We start from the raw sequence: 24,147 nt of genomic DNA, 5'->3' as shown, positions 1-24,147 counted from the left end.
AAACCTCTCTCACCTGAAAATTGAGAACCTGGTATCAGACTGAGCTGGGAAATTACTATCTGTAGAATGGATATAAGTAAAGATAACACAGAAGCAAATCTTCACATTTACTTTTACTGCTATAGGTTCACAAGAGCCAAACACTGAGAACTTACTAAACAACATGAATAGGGACTTCTGGCACAATGCTGTGAAAACAGCTATAATTACCTTCTCATGACATGAAGTCAGAATTCATGGCGGCCAAGTTAGATGTCATGATTGCTCATGTCAATATGGTATCACAAAAATAAATCAGGAGGAAAAATGTATAAGACGCAAAAAATCACTAATTGCTGTATTTGATTACTAGAAGATTTGGAACCACTTAAGATTTCTCCCCTCTCTGAAGTGAAATCCAAGGAGAGATGCAGAGGATATGGGACATTCTCTGATGATCTTTTTCCCTAGAAATTGTTCCTTGTTAGGGGTTAGGTAGCGAGGGAGGCAGAGAGAATGCCCTGTGCTAAGGAAAACTGTGGGAACATTAAATCTCTTCCTTATTTCAGGTGTTGGGTTTTTTTTCCCCTTGGAGTGCTTTTGTTCTGTGAAAATGATATTTTACTTTTTGGGAGCACAACCACAGAGGAGAGCAGTTACGGCAGCTGCTGAGCAGAAGGTCCACAGGCATCGAACTGCAGCGAGAGCTGTGGGAGGACCCAGCGATGGCAGGAGGCACCCGCGCACAGCAGAGCAGGAATCATGGGAATTCACACCTGAAAAGGTGGCGACTTATGGCCACAGTGGTATGTCCTATAGGAGGCTGGAAGTACAGCGCGTTCAGGAACTGCCGGGGCAATTGTGCTTCCAAAACCAGTACGGATGACATGATGCATTTGCTTTTCTGGGGTTTGCCCCTGGGGAGCACAGATAATCCCAACTCTGTCCAAACCTTCACCTATAGTTCATCTCAGCTGCTTCTGCAGCGCTTAAAGATACATGAAATAAAGCTGGAAAAACTTCACAGGCTTTCCACAGTGTTCAAGTTCATTAAATTTGTTTGCGTAACTTAAATTACATACTTTAACCTGTTAGCCATGCACATAGCTCACTGCCATCAACAGTATGATTGTTAGTGTGTGTACACTGTTCACTTCTCTATACTAATTTGTTTATAGAGAAAATAAGTTAAAGGGGTTGCTATTCTTAAAAAACATGATTAAAAATATATGTCCTTCTTCACTCATGTCCCTACATCACAGGAAGTGAAACTAATTCCAAATCACCACAAACTAGCCAGTACTCAGGTTTCAGAAATATCTTGTGGAAGCTCAGTTTACCTTTGCACCCGTAACAAAAGACTCCTGAAGACAGAGAAACTTTCATCATGCACAAATGACTAACAATTACATCAAAACAAATGGAGGGCTTCAAAGCAGGGTGGAAAAAAATGGGGGGAAATTCCATCTGATTAAGATAGGACGTAATTATCTTCTACAGGAAACAAATGCTATATTTTTAACAGATGATCAGTCAGGTAGATTCAGTACAGGGTTATGAGTGTGTAGGGATTTCTTATCGAGTTGCAGCATATGTCCCCAGAGAGATGACAGATCTTAGTATTTTCTTGTAATTATTTTTCTACATAGGCTCTTAATTGGAAAATGGAAACATGAGAGCTCCCAGAGCAGGCTGCATTTCACTGACTACTACTATTTGTATTTAATCTTTTCCAATTAATTCAAAGATTCATTACTACCTCACACCGGTATGTTACTACACTGAGTTAATACTGTGGTAACATTTTAATAACACCAGAATCTCCCAACTTTCAGCCTTAGCTATTCTCTGCTCATTCCGATTTATGATCGCTGCATTCCGTGAGTCAATACACACTGCTGCTATTGAAACCACCCTATTCTGTTATCAAATATTAAATAGATATAAAATCAGGATCATTGCAAACAATAAATATTTATATACAAGCAGAAAACACAGTATTATGATTAACAAATATTAACTGAACTTGAAAAATGGATATGAATATATTTAAAGACAGGACAAAAGTCATCGGTAAAATAAAAGTTCTTAAGGGAGACTGGGACAAGATTCAGTAATGCATCTTCATAAAATACTTCTGGTAACAGATTAGTTGTTGATAACATTTTCCACCTCATTCTATAAAGGGTATGAAAATCAACCAACTAACGACCACCATATGTGGGGGTAAGTGCATCAGGTTTGACGGAAAAAACATTCTCATACAAGATGGAGCCTAAAGGAACTAATGTAACATAAACCAACCACAGAGTAGATACTAAATTTCTACTGCATTTATTCAGCAATAAAACAGAAATAATCAATAATATTTATATCAATTTACAGGATAAGGGATTCCAGAGCACTCCTGACCATGGTTGGGTGTGTTTTCCCCTGGCCAACCTGACTGTGATCATGACCCAAACTGTCCTTCCAAAGAATAAAGTATTTCACTGAAGCACAGTTAACTCTAAAACCTAAAGGCTATAAGCAGTGCTCACTTCTTGACTTCTGAGCACTTTAATATCCTGGCAGCAGGGCAGTTAATTTTTAACTCAACAACTATGCACTGAAATACAGTTACAGATCAAATCTTTCTTTGTGTATGAATAATATGGTGCCTCTCCTCTAAATATGTACCGTGTCTGTTCTGACTGCAGCGTTAATAATTAAATATAATAATCAATTATTAATATAATATTATACTCTTTCATTTTTGAAGTACATTTCACCTTTTTTTTCTTGAAGATTTCTAGCAAGAGACCCTCAAAATGTGATGTAAGAATGCATGTCATTCTAAAACCTAAGATATGTATGAATTAACTCTATTTATATGTGTATTTTGTTTAATGAAACTTGCTACTTCTAACCATTCCTTTTTACAGTATAATAGTACATAAACATGTTAAATGAAACCAATTGGTCATAAAATCTATTTTGCGATGCCCAATGCTGCACGTATTTTGCATTAGCTGTATGTAATGGATAATGAAATTCATAATGTATTTTACTGTGGAAGTCATTCATGGGAAGCCTGGCAGGAAAATCACTCCTCAACAAAGACCAAATCTCCCCAGCACCTCACCGCTCTATTCAGGGTTTCACTGGTCAGGCAAAAGTTTGCCTGCATCTCGGGAAGGTCCTGCTGCCCTAAGCCCCGCTGTGATCTCAGAGAGCATCTCCTGTCCCCTTTGCTGGGGAAAGCCCGGCTCACTTGCTGTCACGTCCCTCCTGACTGACTCCTGGCTCCTTCCACCACTGCATTTTTAATTGCAGCCCTGAGCCAAAAGCCACTGAAAAACGAAGGCAAACCCTTCCACGTGGAGGGCTGGATCCAGCCCAGTAGACGTACACATCATCTAGATTTTTTTGCATGGAGACTTAAGTAATTTACGCTTTTAATTTTTTATAACTTCAGCAGTGAGAGGCAGCACTGGGAACAGCCCCCTCTGCTTCATCCCTTGTTTGTGGGAGTTACAGAAGACATTGCTGAGCCATCAGCACAAATTACAGCTGGCAGCACGTCACTGCAGAACACTTAACTGCGCGTGCAATTTCAAATACAAATAATCTCACTGACTTTACTGAAGCACCGGAAAACATGCAGCTAGTATTCTTCCATAACTGCTCAGGTGTATTTAAGAAGCAGCACTTTCATCTTTGTTAGCTGTCAACTCCATGATAAGGCAAAGTATGTTCCTCAGCAGGCCACTGGAGACAGGCCTGGAAGCAGCTACGTCCTTCTGGAGTTTGTAGACATATTGGGACCATGAACCATCCTCATGCTCTGCGCTTGTTGACAACCAAGCATTGACGACCTCCTACGAAAGCTGCGCACCCCTACTATACCCTGGCACGAGGGGACTGCTAAGGGGCCAGGAAGGTGTTAACATGGAAAACCATGAATCAGGGGATGTGTACCACCTTCCTCTTCCAGATAAAAGAAATATGTTTGCATAAAGCATTTTGACAAGAAACTCATACAATGCGAGTTGCTTCAGCAGCTGCTGCCGCCTGCATGGCCTGGAGAAATGCACAGTTCCTACCACCACATGTGCACGAAGATACAGGACCTGCTTAAGTGACATACGACTTAGCCTAGGTGATGTGTGACATTCACAAGCCTTTACCCATCCAGAAGGCAGCACCAGGAGTTTTTCTCCCTTTGACTAAGAATGTCAGCAATTTCAGCCTGACACAGAGCTGACCTGGCTTATAAATAAGCCGGCCTGGTCTAACATATAAATCATGGGTCAAAGATAAGAAAAACACATACCAGTGTAGTCCTCGTAGCATTCACAAGTGTAGCCCCCTTCTCGGCTCCGGCAGAGCCCGTTGCTCCCACAGGGGTTGGAGTAGCAGAGATCAATCTCTGTCTCACAGTAGTCACCTGTGAAGCCTGGGGGGCATCGGCACCGCAGCCCGTTGATGGGGTGGATGGGGCGGAACAGGACGGTGTTGGAGCTGATGAACGGAGCTGAGCTGTCGAACTTCAGGACGGAGACGCATTTCATGTAGTTCTCACAGGGCTCGCGCAAGCAGATGTTGTCATCAAAGGGCAGCACTCTCTGCGTGGAAATCATGGTCAGCAGGGTCCTGTTGAGGTAGATCTGCTCCTGCAGATCCTCAGAGGGGAAGAACTTGTTTCGAATGCCACCAGGGAGCAAAGCTGAGAAGGTCACGTTCAGAATATTGGAGCTGACATCTGTGTCATTTTGGATATTGAAAACAAAGATGCCGTCCTTGGCGGTAGAAAGCACTGTCGCCACCCCCTCCACGAACAGGGACAGGAGGGGAGAAAGGAACCTCTCCTGGGACATGTTCTCCAGCCGCACCGTGATACTGTTGGTGAGCATGTCATCTGTGATGATGGTGACACGCAGGGTACAGACTGCTGTGACACTGTGGACACCGTCTGAAGGGAAGAGAGAAAGATAACAGTGATGTCAGAGAGCAGCCTTCAACCGACGGACAAGGAGGCTTCTGCAGTCTCCTGGAAATAAAACAGACCTGCGAGGCATTTCAGGGCACCAGAATGGGAGAGGCAAATGTATCCACCTTCTGCAGTGATTACCAATGCCTTCACTCAGGAAAACAAAACAAAATCTCTTAAGGATTGCAACTCAAAGGACCAGAGACATCTTGAAGAGCGCAGGACACCTGGAGAACATCCCAGGCAAACAACTGGCAACGGGTAGTGAGCAAACGGATAGCCTGAGATCCCCAGGATGGCCAAGGGGAAGGGGCCTCTCACGACAGTGACTGAATGGATCTTCGTACAAGTCACTGCTAGTCTACAACTGGTGCTGGGAAGCTGTTGCTTTTCACAGCACAAGACCAGAATTACCTTCTCCAGGCATGGTCTCAGGCTTAAGGAGCCAGAACTATGCACAGACAGAGAATTGTGACCAGAGCTTTAGATAAAAGTCACCTAAGGAAACAAGTCTTCACATCTGAACACCTGAAATTCTTCATTCCTCACACCTAACTTCTTCAAAATACTTTATGAAAATTAGAAAAAAAAAACCTGAATAAAATACGTCCATAGTGAAAAACAGACATTTAAAAAATTCTTCCATTTTATCTTTCCTTTAAAGCATTTCTCATATAGCTGTGGATGTTCTGCAATAAAACCCATAAATATATAAATATAGCACTAATACCCAACACTGGACTGAGAGATGCCACCATAAAATCTCCGTACACCCTGAGGCTTACAGTAGTGCTGTGAATGTACAAAGTCTAGAGCATTCTACCATTATGAAACATAATTGTAACACAGTTAGTGCTATAATTAATCCAAATACAATGTGAGATGGAATGGGAAGTTGTATCGTCACTGAAACCAAACCACTTACTTTAATTCTGTCTCCTTGCTAACATTAAGGACTCATTAAGAAAATACATATCGCATTACAGAAAATATGGTTAGTTCTACAGCAGCATCTAGAAATACCATGAGAGATCAAAACAGGCTTCTGACAGGAAATGTTCCTTCTCAAAGATCTCACAGTGTCAATAAACAACCAGAAATGGGGGTGAGTTCATCTCATGAGAGAGATGAACTGGTTTGAGTGGCCAATATCAGGCCCACAGTGGGGTTAAGAACTGAATCCAGTTTCCCTAGGTCCTAGCTCAGTGCCGTACTCTTGGCCCAAAGTTTTCCAGAAATAATCGTGTCACAAGTGGCCTGATATTACGTTTGTTTCAGTTAAACTATGGAAACACATGGAAAAATGGACTTTGAATCACATCAGTGTAACATCGCAGTGGAAACTGCAATTGAATCAATCTAAACCCAATGTGAGATTAAAATTCTAATAGTATGGATTGCTAAAAGGTCATTTTCCTACATTTCGCTATCTCAAAGTGAAAGTTTATGACCCATTATGGTCTCTTATAAAAGGTCTTTCAAGAACAGAAAAATCAGAATGTCTCCTTTTCTATTCTCTGTCACTGCTACACCTCAAGTGGTTTTCTTTTAAAAGGGAATGTATTGTTGGAAGATTTTTCCTCCAACAATATAGTAGCAATATAGTAAATTATGGCAGCATAATTAACCAAATGGCTTTTGACTCCCTCCTCCTGATGAGGTTATCTGTAAAAGCTCAGCTGTTGAATTCTTTCCACACTAAAGCAGCTTTTAGGCAAATAGCAAAATCTTTTCTCCTGTGTGCTACTTTACTACTGCCTAGCTAAAACCAAACAGTCAGAAGAGACCATTATTCGGGGTGATCTGTTTGATGTGCCCCTCACAGAAGCTCACACGCCAGCTTTCACTTTCTCCCAAGTTTGCAGAAATCTTTATCTCCTCTTCCTCAGACTCATTCAAGAAACATGGAGGTTCAGTCTCTACCAAGACCCAAAGCAACTATTAAAAATGATGGGTAGCCAAAATCCTCATTGCAACCTCCTCCTCCTCCTGCATGGTCTGTGGATTTCTGGCCAACAGACAATACAGGATGCACCGTATTTTCATCGATGACATCCTCATACTAGTTTACCCGCTTCTGTCAACTGCATGGCTCATTCCCCTGAAAGGCCAGAAGCAGAACAAACTATTCGCATTTTTTTTTCCTAAAGCAATTGACATTTGCCTGCCTGTCCCATAGGGTGCCTGAACTATTTTGCTATTTGTTGCACAATATGCTACAGAAGTTCTCTCATACCAGCGAGAATGCTGGACAATGGGTCCTTTTCTTAAGAAAACACTATGATCTATAGCCCATGGTATGTATAGTAAAGAGACAAAATACGATCCACTGTCTGACAACAACCTAGAGTCTACAAACTGTCATAATCAATATCAACTGTCACAATATGCAAGAGCTTCCCAGCATTCACAACAGCCATTCTGACACAGTTAATAAATCACTGGAAAAAGCCTGGTGTCAGATACCACACAGCCTCTGTGTTCTGCAGGCAGCACAAAAGAAAACTGGGCACAGACGTATAGCTGCAAAATGAAGTTGTGTTTTTAAAGCCAATTCGCCTTTGTGCAGCCCTGTTGCAGAGCATTAAAATAGAAGAGTAAAAAGGAACTGAGCATGTGCACTATATGCAACAAAAGAGCAGCACGGCTATACAGCCTGCTGGACAAGCGCCTCTTTCATATCACCAGCAAGTCTGAGAGCAGCATCATGGGATCTGCTCATCTATTCATTCAGAAATTCATGGAAAGTTGAAACAATCTGTGGTTTTATGGGACCAAATTAGTATCTATTCTGCTTTCAACAGACAACATTCGCTTTGAGGGCTGGAACAAGTGCAATAAAGGAAGTGGAAATTTTGTCCTTGTCTTTATTGGGAATTGAATGAAGCCCTAAATACATGATAGGTGTTTTGAGATTCACAGGCCAAATACTCCATGGAAGCTTCAAATGTTTACTGCCAGGAATATGAGAAAAATATTAAGAGGTACTATGTTGAGGAGCCATAATACTTTATGTCCTTTCACTGTCTGACACGCCTACCATATGCAGCTGATATATGCGCACAACCAATCTGTTATTCTGCTAAAATGGCCCTAACAACCTGATTTTTCAAAGGTCTTATGATACAGCTATAAAAAGTCCCTATCATGTTTTGGCAGATGCAAGATGGCTTCAGTCAAGGGTGTGAAACACCCTTCAAGTGATGCTACACAGGAGGGACTCTGGCTACACTTTACTCTATGGAGCAGACCTTCACACAGATACATACACATATGTAAGCCTTAGCTGTCACAGGTTCTCACAGCCATCATCTGCTTGGCTTCAGAAAACCAGCTGGATTCGAGAGTCTTCCTGAAGGAGATCTAAAAACATGAGCTGTGCTGGCAGATGGGACACATAGGCATCCTGCTAAGAGTGGCTTGGGCAGACAGCCTGGATCTTAGCAGCCCAAGCCCCTGCCACCCAGATAGCCTCAGAAAAGGGAAATGCAGGACAGACCGAGGAGGAAGATAGGATTTGATCCATCCTTTTGTGGGGTTGGCTCCTGAAACCCTTGTACCAATGACCTTTGTCACTCTGCCCTCGAGTTTCTCTTCTGTGAAGTGGGATAATGGCACTTATATGTATATTGCGGAGTAGTGGGTGCATATGCTGAAATGCTGAGATACTGGGGTAATGAAGGCAACATGAATATCCTAAACAAATTGTAAAAGGTTCTTTCAAAAGCTGTTGCAGCTCAGTTTATCAAAAACAAGGTGGAAGATTAAAATAAAATACTTTTAGCGTCCTATATGTCAGTGAATGGACAAAGAGGATTCTGGATGGCCAGGTGGTCGCACAGAAGAGGTGTCCTTTACAAACGCAGTCCCTGCACACCAAATGTATATCCTGGCAAAATTATTTTATGTATGTTTTCTACAAAAGAAATCTCCAGAAGGTGGAAGTCAAAGCAGACTGTTGCCTTTTGTGTCATTGTTATTGCTGAATAGGCTCCTTAAAAACAGAACTACCCATCTTCATCCTCCATCAAACTAATGAACAGATTTAATAGCAATCACATACGCCAATGCATTGCAAAAAAAAAAAAGACAGTAAGGCTGACAAAAGCTTAAACGTCTCTAAAATACACTAATAACTAAGAATTGATTAAATAGTCATTGTTTTATGATTACCCTTGCTTTATGACAAACCCAATCAAATCCAAGACTTTAATCTCAGCTTTCTGTCTCCTGGCAGTTCATAAACCAAATAATTTTATTATCTAGAAATGTAAACACAGCAAAGTTTAACTGAAAAGCACATTTGGCAATGGAAGTACCTGGCCAGAAAGGATCTTTTTGTTTGTTTTTTAAGTTGGCAGAAATAAAATAATTAACACTTTTTTTGGTTTATTACATACAAAAGTCTTTGAGCTTCATATCAAAGCTGAATATTTTATGTAAATACTTTAGCATCAGAGCTTTCTTCATAGATAGCCCAACCCACATCTATTCTAACTGTGCTTTATAATGCACCTGGAAGTAACAGATGTCAGAGTTTACAATAGCCATGCAAACTCCTTCGCTAGCAAAACATAAAATAAGGATGCTCCATTGGTTCAAATAACTTCTTGCTCTTCCCAGCTCATAAGAAGCAGGTGTGCCCATGGGTAGCAAACATTGCTTGGTAACATGCCTTTGAATAGTAACCCAATCCACCCCTCATTGCTTCCAGCCATGTCTTTACATATGGGAGCTAAAACACACCTAGTCCAGTACTAAGCCTTGATTTAATGATGAGGATGCCATACTTCTAGCATCCGCTGTGCTGCGTGGGCAGCAGTAGCAGGTAAGTAGCACCAGCTCATAGCAATGGAGAACACAGGCAATACTTGGCTGCCTGAGCAGAGCTGGAACCCAAACCATGCTTCCTGCTGAGCCAACAGCAGTAAAAAATCAGCAGATGCCCACATAAGTGAGATGCATAGTCCTGCACTAAGCTTCAGTTTACCTCAGAAAGTCTGCAAGCCTTGCAGGGCTGAGTCCCTTCCTTGCATTGTGCTTCCATGACCATGGAAACACATCTAAAATACATAAAATATCAGTGTATCAATATCGTCCCTTCCAAACCACTGCTGTTGGCACTACAAAGCTTCACTTCTATGACTAGAAATAAGATGTCTACGAGCATCCATAAGAAAACTCTTTAAAATATTTTCTACATTATGGAAAAATTCAGGGACTAATAGCACAGAGAAAATACCCTGAAAGAAAGCAAACTGCACAGAAGATAGCAGGTGGCAACCTACGTAAGATTCTTTGCCAAAGCAGCAGAAAACATTACCAGAAAGGAAAATGAAAATAGGCATAACTGTGAATTTACAGAGACCCTACCCCAGCGACTTCCCAGTTAGCGAGCAACCTCACTGGAGAAGTGTTTCAGGGCAGAAGCTGTGTACGTGACCCCAGTTTGAGCGCCTTCAGGGCAGCTTGGCAAAGGACACAGGGAATGGTGTTGGCCTTAGATCTCTGAAAGGCCAGAGCGACGGGCAGCGGAAATGTCTGCCATGCATCCCTAAATAGTTCCTGGTTTTTGGTAGGAACAGATGAAAGTACAAATTTCTCTTCTGCTAGAGAAAAGTGATACTAAATGGTGCAATAACAGAAAAGTAATGTCCTTGAGATATACAACTCCTTTTGGAAAATCATAAACGTATTTTGTATAGTGTCCTATCATTTCTTAGACAGGCACTAATGGATTCTGTCAAAGCCCCCTTTCGTCATGATCAGAAAGGCCGCTGACGAGCAATTCCTGCTTTATATCAAGCCAGATGAAATGACACGGAAATGATTCCCCTTGGCCACATGAAGCTTTTGTCATTGCTTTTGTCCCTTCGTTTCAGACTGCTAGTCTCAGCTTTGCACATTTAGGAGCACTGACTGCCAACACAAATTGTGGGCTTTGGAAAGGATATATAAAAATAATTATCTATTATTCACAGAGTGCCAAAGGTTCATGTGGGAATCACTGCTCTGAAGAACGTCGAAGTCCAGGTCTGCTCCAAACCCCATTACGTCAACAGGAAGATTCCCATTTACTTCAGTGGGCTTCAGTCCCGGCCAAAATTGGGCCTAGAGCCTAATTCCCTGAGTCCTTGCCAGTGCACACGTGCAGAGCTTCATTCCCAACCCGGCAGCCCCAAACAAGAGCAGCAGTCTGCCCAGGAGAAGGCTCGGTTGAAAATCAAGATGGGAAGAGTAGAAAGCAGAAGATGAGAGATGAGCAGGGCAAGTGTGCAGGCAGTAGAAGCATGCAACATGGACTGCACAGCATGAGATGTAATGGTCATAGGGGTTTTCCTAAAATTGGGTGTCTGAATCCATACCTCAACATCTCTAAACTCCAGGAAGGATGAGTAGCTGCAGCCCCAATTCTGCAGATACATGGTTTAGAAAACACTGGCCAATGTTGCCCGGTGTCCTTTGGAAAGAAAAGGGTTTGGAAGGGCCACAAGGAGGAGGAAGAGAAAGATGTGTTACGTGGCGTTATGGGGGGATTTTAGATTACACGGCAAAGTAAAACAGAAGGCAGCTGAGCCGCACAGGGTATGCAAGCACACCAGCAATGGGGGCTCAGTCCTGATTGAGCTACATGGGAGGGAAGTGTCCTGGGGAAAACATGTCTTTGGGGGGAAAAGAAGGTATCTGGGATTAACTAGTCCAAGGCTGGAAGATTGCCAGAGGACAGACAATGGTCCACATAGGCACAAAGTGGGTGCCTCTGCATGCCTGCACCGGCAACCAGCTCTTCCTAAAGCAGGGTTAACCACACAGCCTCCAGCACCATCCTGCTGCCACCGCAGCAGCTCAGAGCACCTGAGGGTCTGCCCCGGCCCACCCAGGACATGGGGTACATACCTGGCTTGTGGCTATGCCCGCTTGTGCCCTGCCACTGGCAGCGTTAGCCACACCTGTGCTTGTGAAATGATGTCAGGGTAAGTGCAAGCAAAGGACCGCAACGAGTCTGTCCAGACACTTCCAGGTGAAGCCACCCCTAATGCTCACAGGCTGCAGACACTCCTAAAAACACTTCAAGTCAAACTTCCAGGTACTTCTTTTTGCAAGATGATTCATCTCTTCATCCTAACAGAGATGGGTATCTGGGACACCTGGGGAAGGTGGGCAGTGGGACTTGGGGCTTGTGACGCACGGCAGCTCTCACTCCACAGTCCCCTTGGCCACAGCCATAGCACTACCTGCTAAATCAGACAGCTAAAAAACAACCAAGCTGTGGGAGGAGAAACTGTGCACAAAGCAACTGTGAATTCCTGATGTGTATACGAGAAAAAAACAGACTAATTTTGGCATCATTATCTTTAATGTAGCCTGTGGTATTCAGGATTATTTACTTTGTACACAATACTGGAAAGAAAAAAGACCTATTTTGGTTTGCAGCTTGAACAGGGGATTAAGAACAAATTGGTGCTAACTGGATTGCTCAACATTGTACAAGATTGCCATTAGCTTTTCTGAAACCAGTACCTGCAAGCTGAGAATTCTGAAATGCTAATGGGGTTGATAACACTAGTCTGGGGGAGTATTTCTGGAGGGTGGGAAGTAAGGCAAGTTGGATCCGCTGGCAGGAATAAGCACTCTTGAATTCTGACTACAGCGGGGCTGAAAAGACACTTAACTTCCTAACACCCTCCCAAAGCATCACCTCTTGCTCTTCAGGTACATGTGCTGGTGCACACAGGGTATAACTGCTGTGGGGGATGAGATGCAGGCAAGGGAAGCTGGCAGGCATGCAGCAGTGGCAAGACGGGCCGGTGGAAATAAGTCCCTGTCCTGAGCAGAAAGCACAAGGATGAAGGATACTTAGAGGGAAGTACAGTATGTGGGAAGATATTGTGAGTACAGGTGCTAATAACCAGCTCCTTCCAGATCATTTTACTGATGAGATTTCCCTGCTAGCTAAAATGCAAACTGATTTTCCTTCCCGGGCTCTGCACATCTCTGCATACCTCAGCTGCTTTTCCTTCATAGCAAGGACTGGCAAGACTCTGCCTAGCCACACTCGGAAGCGGGACTGAGCCTGCCCAGCATCATGGCTCAGGCCAGTTCCCTGCCTGCCATCACTGGCAGCGCTCTTCTGCCCGGCTCCCAGCCACCCAGGCCCTTGGAGGGGATGCGCCGCCCAGGAGCCCACCCTGCTGCTGCTCCACAGCCAGCACGCCAGCTGCGAAGCAGCTTTTAAACTCCAGCCGAAGAGGCGGGTTTCCATTTCATGCTAATGTCCATGGAGACAGCACGTCTTACGGCACTCATCGGACCTGTTCAGAAGAAAGACTCCACTCCAGATCACTATACCAGATAGACTCACAGACTGACTTGCTGGGGGCTCTGCCACCTCCCATAAAGCTTGATCTCCTTTCATATATAATGAAAACTTTTGCCTCATTACTGCGATAATTTTTAAGCCTCTCTGAACTTTAAAAGGAGAGGATTTTAATATCATTTACATTTTAATTCTAATTAAATGCTTAGCTAAATGTCCACAGCTAAAAGACAAGTGTTGGTTTCACAGCAGGCTCACATTGCCTGCAGCCACTTGTTGCAGTGCACCTCAGCCCTGGCCACAGAGGCTTGGACAGGGCACTGTGGGGCAGGGGGAGATGCTGGCGAGCATCAGGGTGCAGAAAGCCCAGGTGTGGGGAGCCCAGTTACCCACTCACCCCACAGCCAAAGGGTTATTCATTGGCATCTCTACCCTCCCAGATGTAACCGATTGTATACAGGACTCAAAACAGGTTTCTTAAAGATCCATGAAAGCACCAGACAAACTAAACTGCAGTCATGGGACGCTCCGGCGTAAATCTCCATTCAGGAGACTTCAAGTAAATGATGCATTTTGTACAGAGTAAGACAACAGCAGCCTGTCTACCCCAAGACACGTTTTTACGTCACTAACCTCACTTCAAACGAGACAGCCCCCGCTCGGGGTGCCTGGCTGCGCTGCTGGGGGAGCAACCGATGATCGGTCCCCACAAAAGCCTCCATTCTCCTCGTAGCTACGCACCCCCTTGCAAACATTTGTACTCACTCAGTCTGATTAAAGCAAGGGCTTCCCCAGGCAAGCCAGGGCTCCGCTGAAATCTCTCTGCAGTTTCAAACCAGGAGTGGATGAAAACTATTTCGGAGATTGCAAGAGGGGTGGAAAGAGTTGGGTTGGGGGCCTGGGAGTTTGAAAACCAGGAGCAGCAATAAGGAAACAGCTTTTCTGCCTCAGTGTTTGCACTCATACTGCGTACTAGTAACCTCAAAAGGATCCTTTCAAAAACAGTGTCAGCAAAATTAAATCTGTCACGTTTATTTTTCTAAATGCCTCCATATTCCCATGTTCCTTTTGTCTGGAGAGACGCTCTGCTCCTTGCTGTGACCCACAGTGAAATCATGGGGACACTTCCCGCTGGACGGAGTTCAGGTTTGCTATCTTGACTGGAAAACAAAGGAGGGAACAATGAAAAAAGACGATGGTCACGTTTTCCTGATGTCATTTCTGTTTACAGCCAAGCTTTCAAAACATCTACATATCAGCTGAAAGAGTTATTGATATACAGGGCAGTGCAGAACCTTGCCCAGCCCCCTGAAACAGAAAAACCACCAGGAAAATTCAGCTGTGGTAGCTGAACGGGTTGCTGACTGTTTGTGTTGTGCCGAAGCACAGCTTGGGAAACTATGAGGGTTCTTAGGCATATGATCTTTTTTCTTTCTCCCCCCCCCTCCCCCAGTTTTCTGCAGTTTCAGTTATCGCAAGACCATTTCAAATTAATACAAGGAAAAACAGAGGACTATCGATCTGGGGAAGGACAAGCAGTAATGGCTATGTGTCAGCTTCCACATGCACTGGGCACAGGAAAGGTTGGTTCAGCTACTCCTTCTGCCCCAGGAGATTTGAACACACTTGAACACAAGGGACCCACACAATCAGGGTAACGCTCTCATGCTGCTTCAGTTCACCTCACGTTTGTTGATGGGAGCAATGACTGGGGCACAGATGTCCCACCTGTAACACCCATGTCCTAAAGGAAATGTTTCACAGCCTTTATAACTCTCTCTTTTCTCTTTCCCTCTCAAGTTCAATTAATGTTTAAGACTTTTTAATAAGAAATGGATGAAAATCAAAAGAAGTGATGGGAAGCATCAAGGTCCATCTGCTGGGATCCAACACAAAATACACCCGTCTCCCACAGTCTGAAGAATTCAGATTTTCAATTAGCTTGACTTGATTAGAAATCCCCAGACTGAAAATATTTTCAACAAAATATCACATTTTCCCCCATTTTTTGTTTCAAAGGGAATAGGTTTTCTTTTTTCTTACTAGATTTCCAACTGACCAGTTTTGCTGACCTTTTCTGTTAACTGAGTTCTGCTGAGTTAAGCAGAATAAGAAGCAAATAAGAAACTTCAGTAAATAAAACTTAAGCATATAAGAAACTGAAATAAAAACTATTTGCTTGCATCATGTGATTAAAATAGAGAAATAAAACCAGAAAGATAAAACAAACAGGTGAAAACACCCTTACCAAACTTTTGCAGTTTTAGAAAAGACTCACCGGGCACCGGCAATATTTATAGAAACAATTCCTTGTACTTTGTCCAGATTCTCTGTTGACAGGCAACCCACACAATCTTTTGAAAATGCAATGTAAAAATAAAAAAGAACTCTGGTTAGCTAACCATCTACGTGTCACTTGCCACTGGCAATGAGATCATCGTATTTTTGGCCATACGGTCAACTGAGAAGATTATTCTTGGATCCCTGCCGTTAAAACTAGCATGCTGGACATGAATCAAGAAGGACAAAGCACTTGTTTCCTGTTTCTATAGTCTTGAGCCTGCAGTGGGTATTTTTCTCTCCAAAACCTTCCCAAAGAGAAAAGCAGCCCCACAGACAGAATCAGGAGAATGCAAGAGCTTGACTCCTATCGCCGTACGTCACCTTGGGAAGCTGATGCAGAGAAAGGGTAGGTCAAGTTATAACAGATTATGACAAATGGGTAACATCAGTGACTCGGAGCCACTGGTGAAAAGCAGCAGCTACACTGATCTTCAGAAATGATACCGTAATCTCAAATGCCTATCTAATGATTTCTATTCAGCTGAGCTGTAGAAATGGATTCAGACCTACATGATTCACTTCTTTAAGAATCAGATAAAATTTTTTGCCAGACACTTTGTAAGACACAAATCTTAAGCATAACAGGTATTTTGCATTCTAGAACTAATATAATGCTACCCAACAATTTCTATAAGCAAAAGATCATCTTTAAAGGAATTTACTGCACTGGATAACAGTGGAAAACACTGGTGCACTCAATACATCCTCCATCTTACCACAGCGTTAGCAGGGCTACACCAGCAGCATACCAGGCTAGACTCTGCCTGGCAGTCTCATGCTTCTGGCCAAGGGCTGGATGACTGTCTTTCTCTTCTGGGTAATGGTTCTTTCCTTCCTACTGTGCCAAGGCTGCAGATGATCCAGACAACAACTCATCACAGGCAAGCGCCAACAGCCAGCAGGCACATGCCCGCCACCATGCCATCGCGTTGGCAGGGCAGGATGATTCCTCATGCCACCTGCATCACGCACAGCACAAAGTTTTACCAGTGCAGTGACAATTTATCCACCATTTCCAGACATCCCATTGAAACTACTGCTCCTACCAGATCGCTGGACATTCTGACATCCAGTAGCAAAGTCCTCTTTATCAACCCAGGCAAAATTTCCAAGTGGGAAAGAGGACATACCCAGCAAAAGCTGGATATACAGTGACCTTAATGGTGCCATGACTTTTTGACTCCCATGAATAAACTACCCATGGAAAAAGCTTCATGGTACACTGAGTTTTCTCAAGGCTGTATTTTCTACAAAATCTAATGAATATAAATCTTTCCTTCATTACAGTAGCAGTAGATTGCTATTAATATCTTTAAAGGCATTCTTCTTCATTGTTTTAATTGTATTTTATGGAAAAACAGAAAATACAGGGCCCATGCAAAACATCATCAAAAGCTGTCACCGTTAATGTTGAGTCTTAAAATGTGAATCACCCAGGGAAAACATGAAAATCCTCATTCTAGGAATCCTTGCCCATATAGTCCCACTGATACCAGCAGAGCCTGAGCATTACGGGACCGCTGGAGACGAAGCCTTCAGCCCGAGCTCACAGACTGTACTTTGGTATGACTCCAAGGTAGCACAGCTTCCTGAGAAACCACTGAGTCAGAAGGGCAAGATTGCACCAAACATTAGTAGACATCACCTTTCCATAAAACATACCAAACCCCTACATCAGCCATTTGTATGCATACAATATGGGATAAATATTATCCCTGAGTGAGTATAAATACACATTTTATTTTAAAAAAATGCTCCTTTATAAAATTTTGTACTACAAACTCTGAAAAGCAGCTGTCTGTAAATCAGGATTTTCTCTGCAAAGAGTTTATCTGAATTCCTGCATGATGCTTCGTACTGTGGAGTCATTTCCCAAGAGCTCAGATAATTGGTCAAGTTTAATTAGTAGAAAGGATTTGCTGTTTCAGCATCCAGAGCATAATTTTTCATCACCTGAGCTCCTGGGCCATCTGTACATACAGGACATCAGTTCTGCAGACCGTGCCCTTGAGTGCAGCCACTCCTCTCTCTCTCCACCGATAAAATCAGGCTTATGTCATGGCATCAATCTAGCGATAGAGTTCTCGGAAGAAAAGTCTATTTTAGGTATTTTCTAAAACTTCCTCAGTTTTCAGAAACCTCTTTAGCTTTGATTAGATTTAGGCTGATATTACTGTACTTGGCTAGTGCTGAGCATCTTCACGAAGGAGCTTTCTAAAGGCTGACAGGGCACCCAGTTATAGCACCCAGTCACTGCACTGGGTCAATAACCCCTGCAAATGTCCTGTGGGGCCACGAAGAGACCCACTCCTCTCTGCAGGGCACACCAGAAACCCTTCTCTGCCTCCCAGCCTGCAAGAAACCCGCTCATGTCTGGGGTGGCCAAATCCTTCCCATGGTGGTCCACAGCTGCAGGACCTCACAGCACTGGCTGCTCAAAGCATTAATTTCCTTGAATGTCTCACAGGTGGACTCTTCGGAAAGGAAAGCAGAGATTCAGGATTTGCATGGAAATAAGTATTTCTCTCTGGACATGACAGCTGGTGATGGGGAGAAAGGCTAAACAGCTGCAACATGGATCAGAAGTTTATAGGGCTGCTGGGATGCTTGAATAGCACAGGCAGCAGTGGCACAGCATGGGGCAACCTTTGTGGAAAGGACAGAAAAACTCCCATAAACATGTGCCAGGAAGGGAGAGGGCTTTGGCGCGCTCCAGGTCAGAGGGAGGGAGGGCTGGGGCAGCGGTGATACCTGGCTGTCACCCAACCTGGCTCCCCAATTTGTCATGCAGACATCATCCCTTGTGTCAAATAAACACAGAGCAAGAGACACACAGAGGTGTAACAACAGCTGGCTGCAACGGCTGCAGAAAGCATCTAGTGGAGAAAAACCATTTCTACTGGAAACCTCCCAATATCGTGTCACTGAAACCAATATAAATTAACAGAAATGTATCCACTCCAGTGAGACTTTAATTGGGAATGATGTTGATAACTTCTATCACCCCATATATATATTTTTGATATCCATATATAACTCAAAATCCTGTACTGGTAAGAACAACTGTACAGAGTCCCTGCTTTTGAGCTCCAGCTCAGGCTGTCCCCATTACAGCTGACTCCCGTGACTGCTAACGAGAGGTGGAAGCAGCTCTTCCTCTGATACCACCCGCCAAGAGCAAAGAATTACCCCAGAGAAGCTGGCTTTTACTCCTCTTTGTATTTTCTTTCTTCCTTCCAAGCCAAAACAGACTTCTGTATTTGTAACTACAAGGATGTAGAGGTGGAGCAGGACAGTTCACAGGGGCGAGTTATGCTGAGCAGCAAAGCAGAACCAAACTTTCACACTGCATTTTGGGGAGGGGGGGGAAACTTCACAGGCATGAAGCCTGCAGGGTGGGGTATATTTAGCCAAACTTGAGCCTTGATGACCTCTAACTTACTTTAATTTCATTGCAGTAAAATTGAAAAGGGGTTCCTCAGTTGCCAAATTTATCTTTCACTTCAGTTTTACAAAAAAAAACCCCACCTTTCTAATTAAGGAGGGATGTATAATTAAAAATTTTAAAAAGCAGTAAAATTTCAAAGAACTTTCAAGCTCTAATAAAATATTCTAGCCCCCCCCCCCCCACCAAATTACCCATTTGTCTTTGCCTCCTCTTCAGACACCTGTTTCACAAAGAAGACATTTCATAGTCTCCTCTTAGGGAAATCCAACTCCACGTTCTCACTCCAGGATTGCTGCCGGCTGTGTTTAATGGCTGAATCCTTTCCATTTATCTTTGAAAGAGGCTCTTGAGACAGGAAACTGTCCTATGACACCAGGCTCTTGTGCTGGGCAACTTACTCTTTAAAACAGCTCAAGCTCTGTAAAATGGCCTCTCTCAACTCGCTTTCTCAGTTGGCTCAAGACACCTCCTGCATGTTGTTTCTATCGCAGTTACCCCAGGCTTCAGAAAATGCTTTAACAGGTGGTTAAAGTTAAGTCAGCGCTCAAAGAGAGGAAACATTTTAATATTACCTACCTAATGTGCTTTTTTCCCCTTACATCCACAGTTGTAACCAGAATTTGGCAGGTTTTTTGTACAGGTCCATGACTCATACTCAGACACTACCCAAGGCCAATAGACAGGATATTGCTATTTATTAATATATAGTATCATTTAACATCTATTGCATTTTACTGAGTTGTCTGGGAAGTGCAGGATGCTTTGGAGACCATAGAAGAACAGGGGGGGTCCTTAGGTCTCTGAGCGCATCTTGTGCCTCTCTTTCACAAATGGTTTGACTTGCCAGTCAAGCAATGATGCTTCTGTAATTATTTTAAAAGCACTGATCTCACTTGCTGCACGCTGTGCACTGCTGTGTAAGTGGTGAGATTTGAATAATTACACCGTCCTAGAAAATACCAAACGTAATCCCAAGTTACCAGCAGAAGCTGAGTAGTAAGAAATAATGTGACACCAACAAGTATGAAACACAGAATAGTTTTCTATTACAACTTACCACTGTAAAATAAATATGGTGCTTCCCTCTCTCCTTTCTGAGTAATGTGCTCAGCAGCACTGAACTGAAACAGTCTCTACTTGAAGGAGCACATGGTGAAGGGACAGGGATGCTGAATTGCCTCAAGCAAAATAACTCTGCTCTGTAACATCTTTGGTGTACTGGGATTACTCCAGATTTGCACACAGGTACCAGAAGGCAGAATCTAACCAAATCACTTTAAAAAGGACTGAACTACTTGAGATATTAAGACCTGAGAACCCACCTCTTAATACGCCATTGCTCTAATTTGTCTTCTTAAAGCATTTGCACCAGTAATCAGAGGTGATCACTGAGCTCCATCCTGCACCTCTAATTAAAGTGTGTTTCTGAAAGCCCTGTCTAGAGGATAATCCCTCTCAACTGCTAGATTTGCAAAGCAGGGCAAGGAGGCAGATGCACATTTGGGGAGGCGAACAGGGCCGAGTTTGGCATCCCAAACTGTCGCAAAACATCTACTAATACTGAAGCCAACTACTTCAAATGCAAATTGTCAACAGTCAGTAAAGAAGTGGGGCAGAGAAGCACAAGCAGGGGAAAACCATGAATGGAGATATGAAAATTAATCATTCAAGCGTAATGACATTTTTTTTTTTGTTCAGTACTACTGGTGTGGGCTCAGGTCCTGTCAGCCCCTGTCTGGAGCAGATGCTTCTGTTGGAGCAGATGAAGAGAGACCTGCAGAGCTTGCAAAGAAGGAAACTGACAACTGTAGGAAGTCCTCACTACAAGAGCTCAAAGAAAGGAGAACTAGCACACCAATTAAAGCAAATTTAGTCCTCAAAGCAGTAATGTAGTGGCTTGTAGGATCCTCATAAGCCAGGGAACTGCGTCAGAGAGCTCACATTTTGCTGAAGGCATGGCACATCGAGATTTCTGCACCATTATGGTCACTCTGCTGCCTCTACTCATGACACATTGCTACTTACCCTCTACCCTGCCAACATGGTGGGGCTCCGTCTCCCAATATCAGATTTCCCCCATGTTTCATCTCCTCTCACGTGTTTGCCCCTTCCTCCACCTCTGAGTGGCCACAAAGCCCTCCCTCCTATTCTCACTGTAAACTTCTCTCTTCTGAGGCACCTATGGGAAACTGCCTGCCCGTGATGGCAGGTGAGAGCAGGCACAAGTGGCTTAAGTCACTGATACCTTCTTCATACGCTAATGTGTATAAAGAAGGGTCCCAATTGCAAACATAGATGTAAATGTACATGGCTGACTTTTGGCCTTGCTTCTACCACCCCTCACCCTGAGTGAGCCTGACAAACTTATACCATCTCTTTTCTCAGCCCCAAGGGACGGATGTCTGTCCTGTGTTTGTACATCTTGCTCTGGCTCTCAGGAAGAAGATAACAGTAACACAGCAAGAGGAGCCTCTGCAGAAAAGGATTTGTGGTCCCAATACATACGTTTGTGGAGAATTTACTGCGTGGCCTCAGGGATGGCTCAGACTGACTGAGCTGCAGCTCCCACAGAGACCACTGCATGGGCAAAGAGACGCATACCCAGAACTCTCCAAACTCACAATCAGGAAGCAAACATGAGACAGGGGGATGCAATAAGTGACCGTGACTGGTAGCTTCATGGTGCGGAGCCACACCTGTAGTCTGTAACAAGAAGAATGGGATGCGCTGCTGCCTTCCGTGAGCTACGATGGGATTAATATAGTAAATGTATGGAGGGAAAATAACCTCAGGAATACAGGGGAAATTTCCAAGTCACTATTTCCAAGTGAAAACTAATGAGACGAGCAGCAGGCAAGTCAATGCTTAACAGGATCACATTAGAAATGTGAGACTGGAAAAGCCAAGGGGAAGCCCTCTCCGAGACTGTTCTGGCACCCACCACAGGTCAGCAGAGACACCACGCAGCAGCCAAAGGATGCAGGAGTGCTGCAGAAACAGACCTGCATTAGCAGGGCTCATGGGTGCTTTCTGCGATGAAAGGTTAGTACTAAGATTAAATGGTCTTAAGCAAAGAGGGTGCTAACCTCCCTGTGTTCACAGCTGACAATTCAGAAGAGCTTCAAGATAAGTAGAAAAAAACAGGGGAGGCACTTGGCTCAGAGGTCTCATCACTGCTCCAGCATAAAGCATAAAAGAAAAGATAAATTAATTATTTTTCTTACTTCCTAAATATGTATTTTCACATCTCAATTTAGCACCACAATACACATTACATGAAGCTAAGACACACATTGTATGCTGCTGGCTGGTGTTTGCTTCTGCTGCCGCCAGCTCCTCAGTATGTAAACATCATCCTAACACACACATGCCTCTCGGGTCTATGTAATCTGGGTTTTCTGCAAGGCTGGGGGAATGGCTGAATATGTGACCCTGCAAATCCAACTCTCTGTTGGCACTTTTTATGGCTTAAAAAAACCCCAAAAGTAAAAATATTAATTAGAATAACATATAAACACTCATTGACAACTACATTAATGGATGCACACACAATGTAGAGGGTATGGGAAACAAGCAAGCAATGGTAAAAACGTTAATAAATGATGCAATTTAGTCTGTGAATTTGTGACCTAGGCAACATCACTAAACAGAGAACAATGATTCTTGGACTTGCAATGAGGAGAGAGAACAGAGACAGAGGTGGAGGGGTAGGTGATGCAATGCTAGACATTGCTAAGAAAAGCAAAAGCAACTGGTAACACAGAAGAATAAGGAGGTGAAACATTATGGGATAGATTAAATGGAGTGAAAACCAAAGCAACTGTAAGCGGCAACTGAATTTGGACATCAGGTAAAGATCACAGGGCAATATAAGCTTGCTTGGCTTTTCACACCGTTCAAAGAGGCAGGGCATTTTAACACACTGTGTTTTCACACATTGTAACAAAAATATCTTCATTTTCTGCTAGCAGGGCTATAGAACAGTTCTGTGGTACAGAAATAGTAGAATCTAATGACAAGAAAAGAGACTTGAGAGGTCTTACAAATGAAAACAAGAAGTAGCTGGCAATGCAACAACATGGCAGTTTTAGTAACCGTGGGCTAGTAATGAACAGAGCAGCCAGCATACTTAAAAGTGATTTCCCAAATGCAACAAGAAAACCTTTAATTCTAGTGATGCCACTACCTGCAGGATTCAAACACGACACAAGCTAACCTAACCCAACACAAACTTCACTGGCTGCACTTTCCTTACATAGACTAGTTACTGATTTTAATGATACATGATAAAAGCTGAATATTTTTGGAGTGTTTTTATTGAATTACAGAAGTAACTTCCAGTCTGCCTGGACCCAAGAGATGGCCACAATGGCTGCATGTGCAGATCTAACTGGGAGCGACACACCTACTTACTTAACTGCCACCACCTCTAGTTTGATTTATCTCTCTGGCTGCCGGTTGCAGTGCAGCATGTGGGCTTGGCTCTCGGCACTTCATGAAGTCATCCAGAGAATGCAGATTCAACATTTCAAGCCAGGACTCCTTGCTGAGCGTGGGTTTCCCAGCCAATTCAGCCGCCCTGCAGGCCAGTGCTGCTCTTCTTCCAGCAGCTCCCCCCCATCACAGCACAGTCCCCCAAGTACTGGTTTGTTCAGCTCAATTAAACAGCCCCTCGTCAACGTGCCTTGGGAAAGGACAAGCTTTGCCTTCCAGTGAATGACAGAGATTGAAGGTCCTTGTATTTATTATATTCTGGCTGGTTTCAGAAGGATATACACCCGTGTTTAGCCTGGTGACACAGTGACAGGCACCAAATGATGTTTGGAGATTTTAGAGGTGGGAAACACAGTTGGTTTCTCCTCTTGATACCTTCATTACAAATAGATACTAAGTGGTTCGTGTAAGTGAATCCAGAAACACTAGACTTCCTAGTTCAGCTTTCTGATATATTGATAAAAGTGAAATAAGAGGTGATTTTCTAAAAGTGAATATTTACTCAATTTCCGATTGCTTTCTAAGCTCACCTCTTGAGACAGTTGGTAACACTTTCAGATTTTAAGCTGCATTTTACCAGTAAAGGGTCTTCTT

The 24,147-nt window shown here is 43.4% G+C and overlaps 1 protein-coding gene across 8 annotated transcripts in view; it reads right to left on the bottom strand.

Moving 5' to 3' along the window:
- CELSR1 (cadherin EGF LAG seven-pass G-type receptor 1) overlaps positions 1-24,147 on the bottom strand; it is a 168,381-nt gene that overhangs the window by 92,389 nt on the left and 51,845 nt on the right. For all 8 annotated transcript variants that reach the window (XM_075081303.1, XM_075081305.1, XM_075081308.1 and 5 more), the window contains exon 2: positions 4,295-4,933. In XM_075081303.1, the coding sequence (XP_074937404.1) occupies positions 4,295-4,933 (639 nt within the window). The remainder of the gene's footprint in view (positions 1-4,294; positions 4,934-24,147) is intronic.

This window comes from Phalacrocorax aristotelis, chromosome 1 (assembly GCF_949628215.1).
Source record: "Phalacrocorax aristotelis chromosome 1, bGulAri2.1, whole genome shotgun sequence".
Taxonomy (NCBI): domain Eukaryota; kingdom Metazoa; phylum Chordata; class Aves; order Suliformes; family Phalacrocoracidae; genus Phalacrocorax; species Phalacrocorax aristotelis.
The sequence above is the reverse complement of the archived record's forward strand: the minus strand, read 5'-3'. Positions and strand labels throughout refer to the sequence as shown.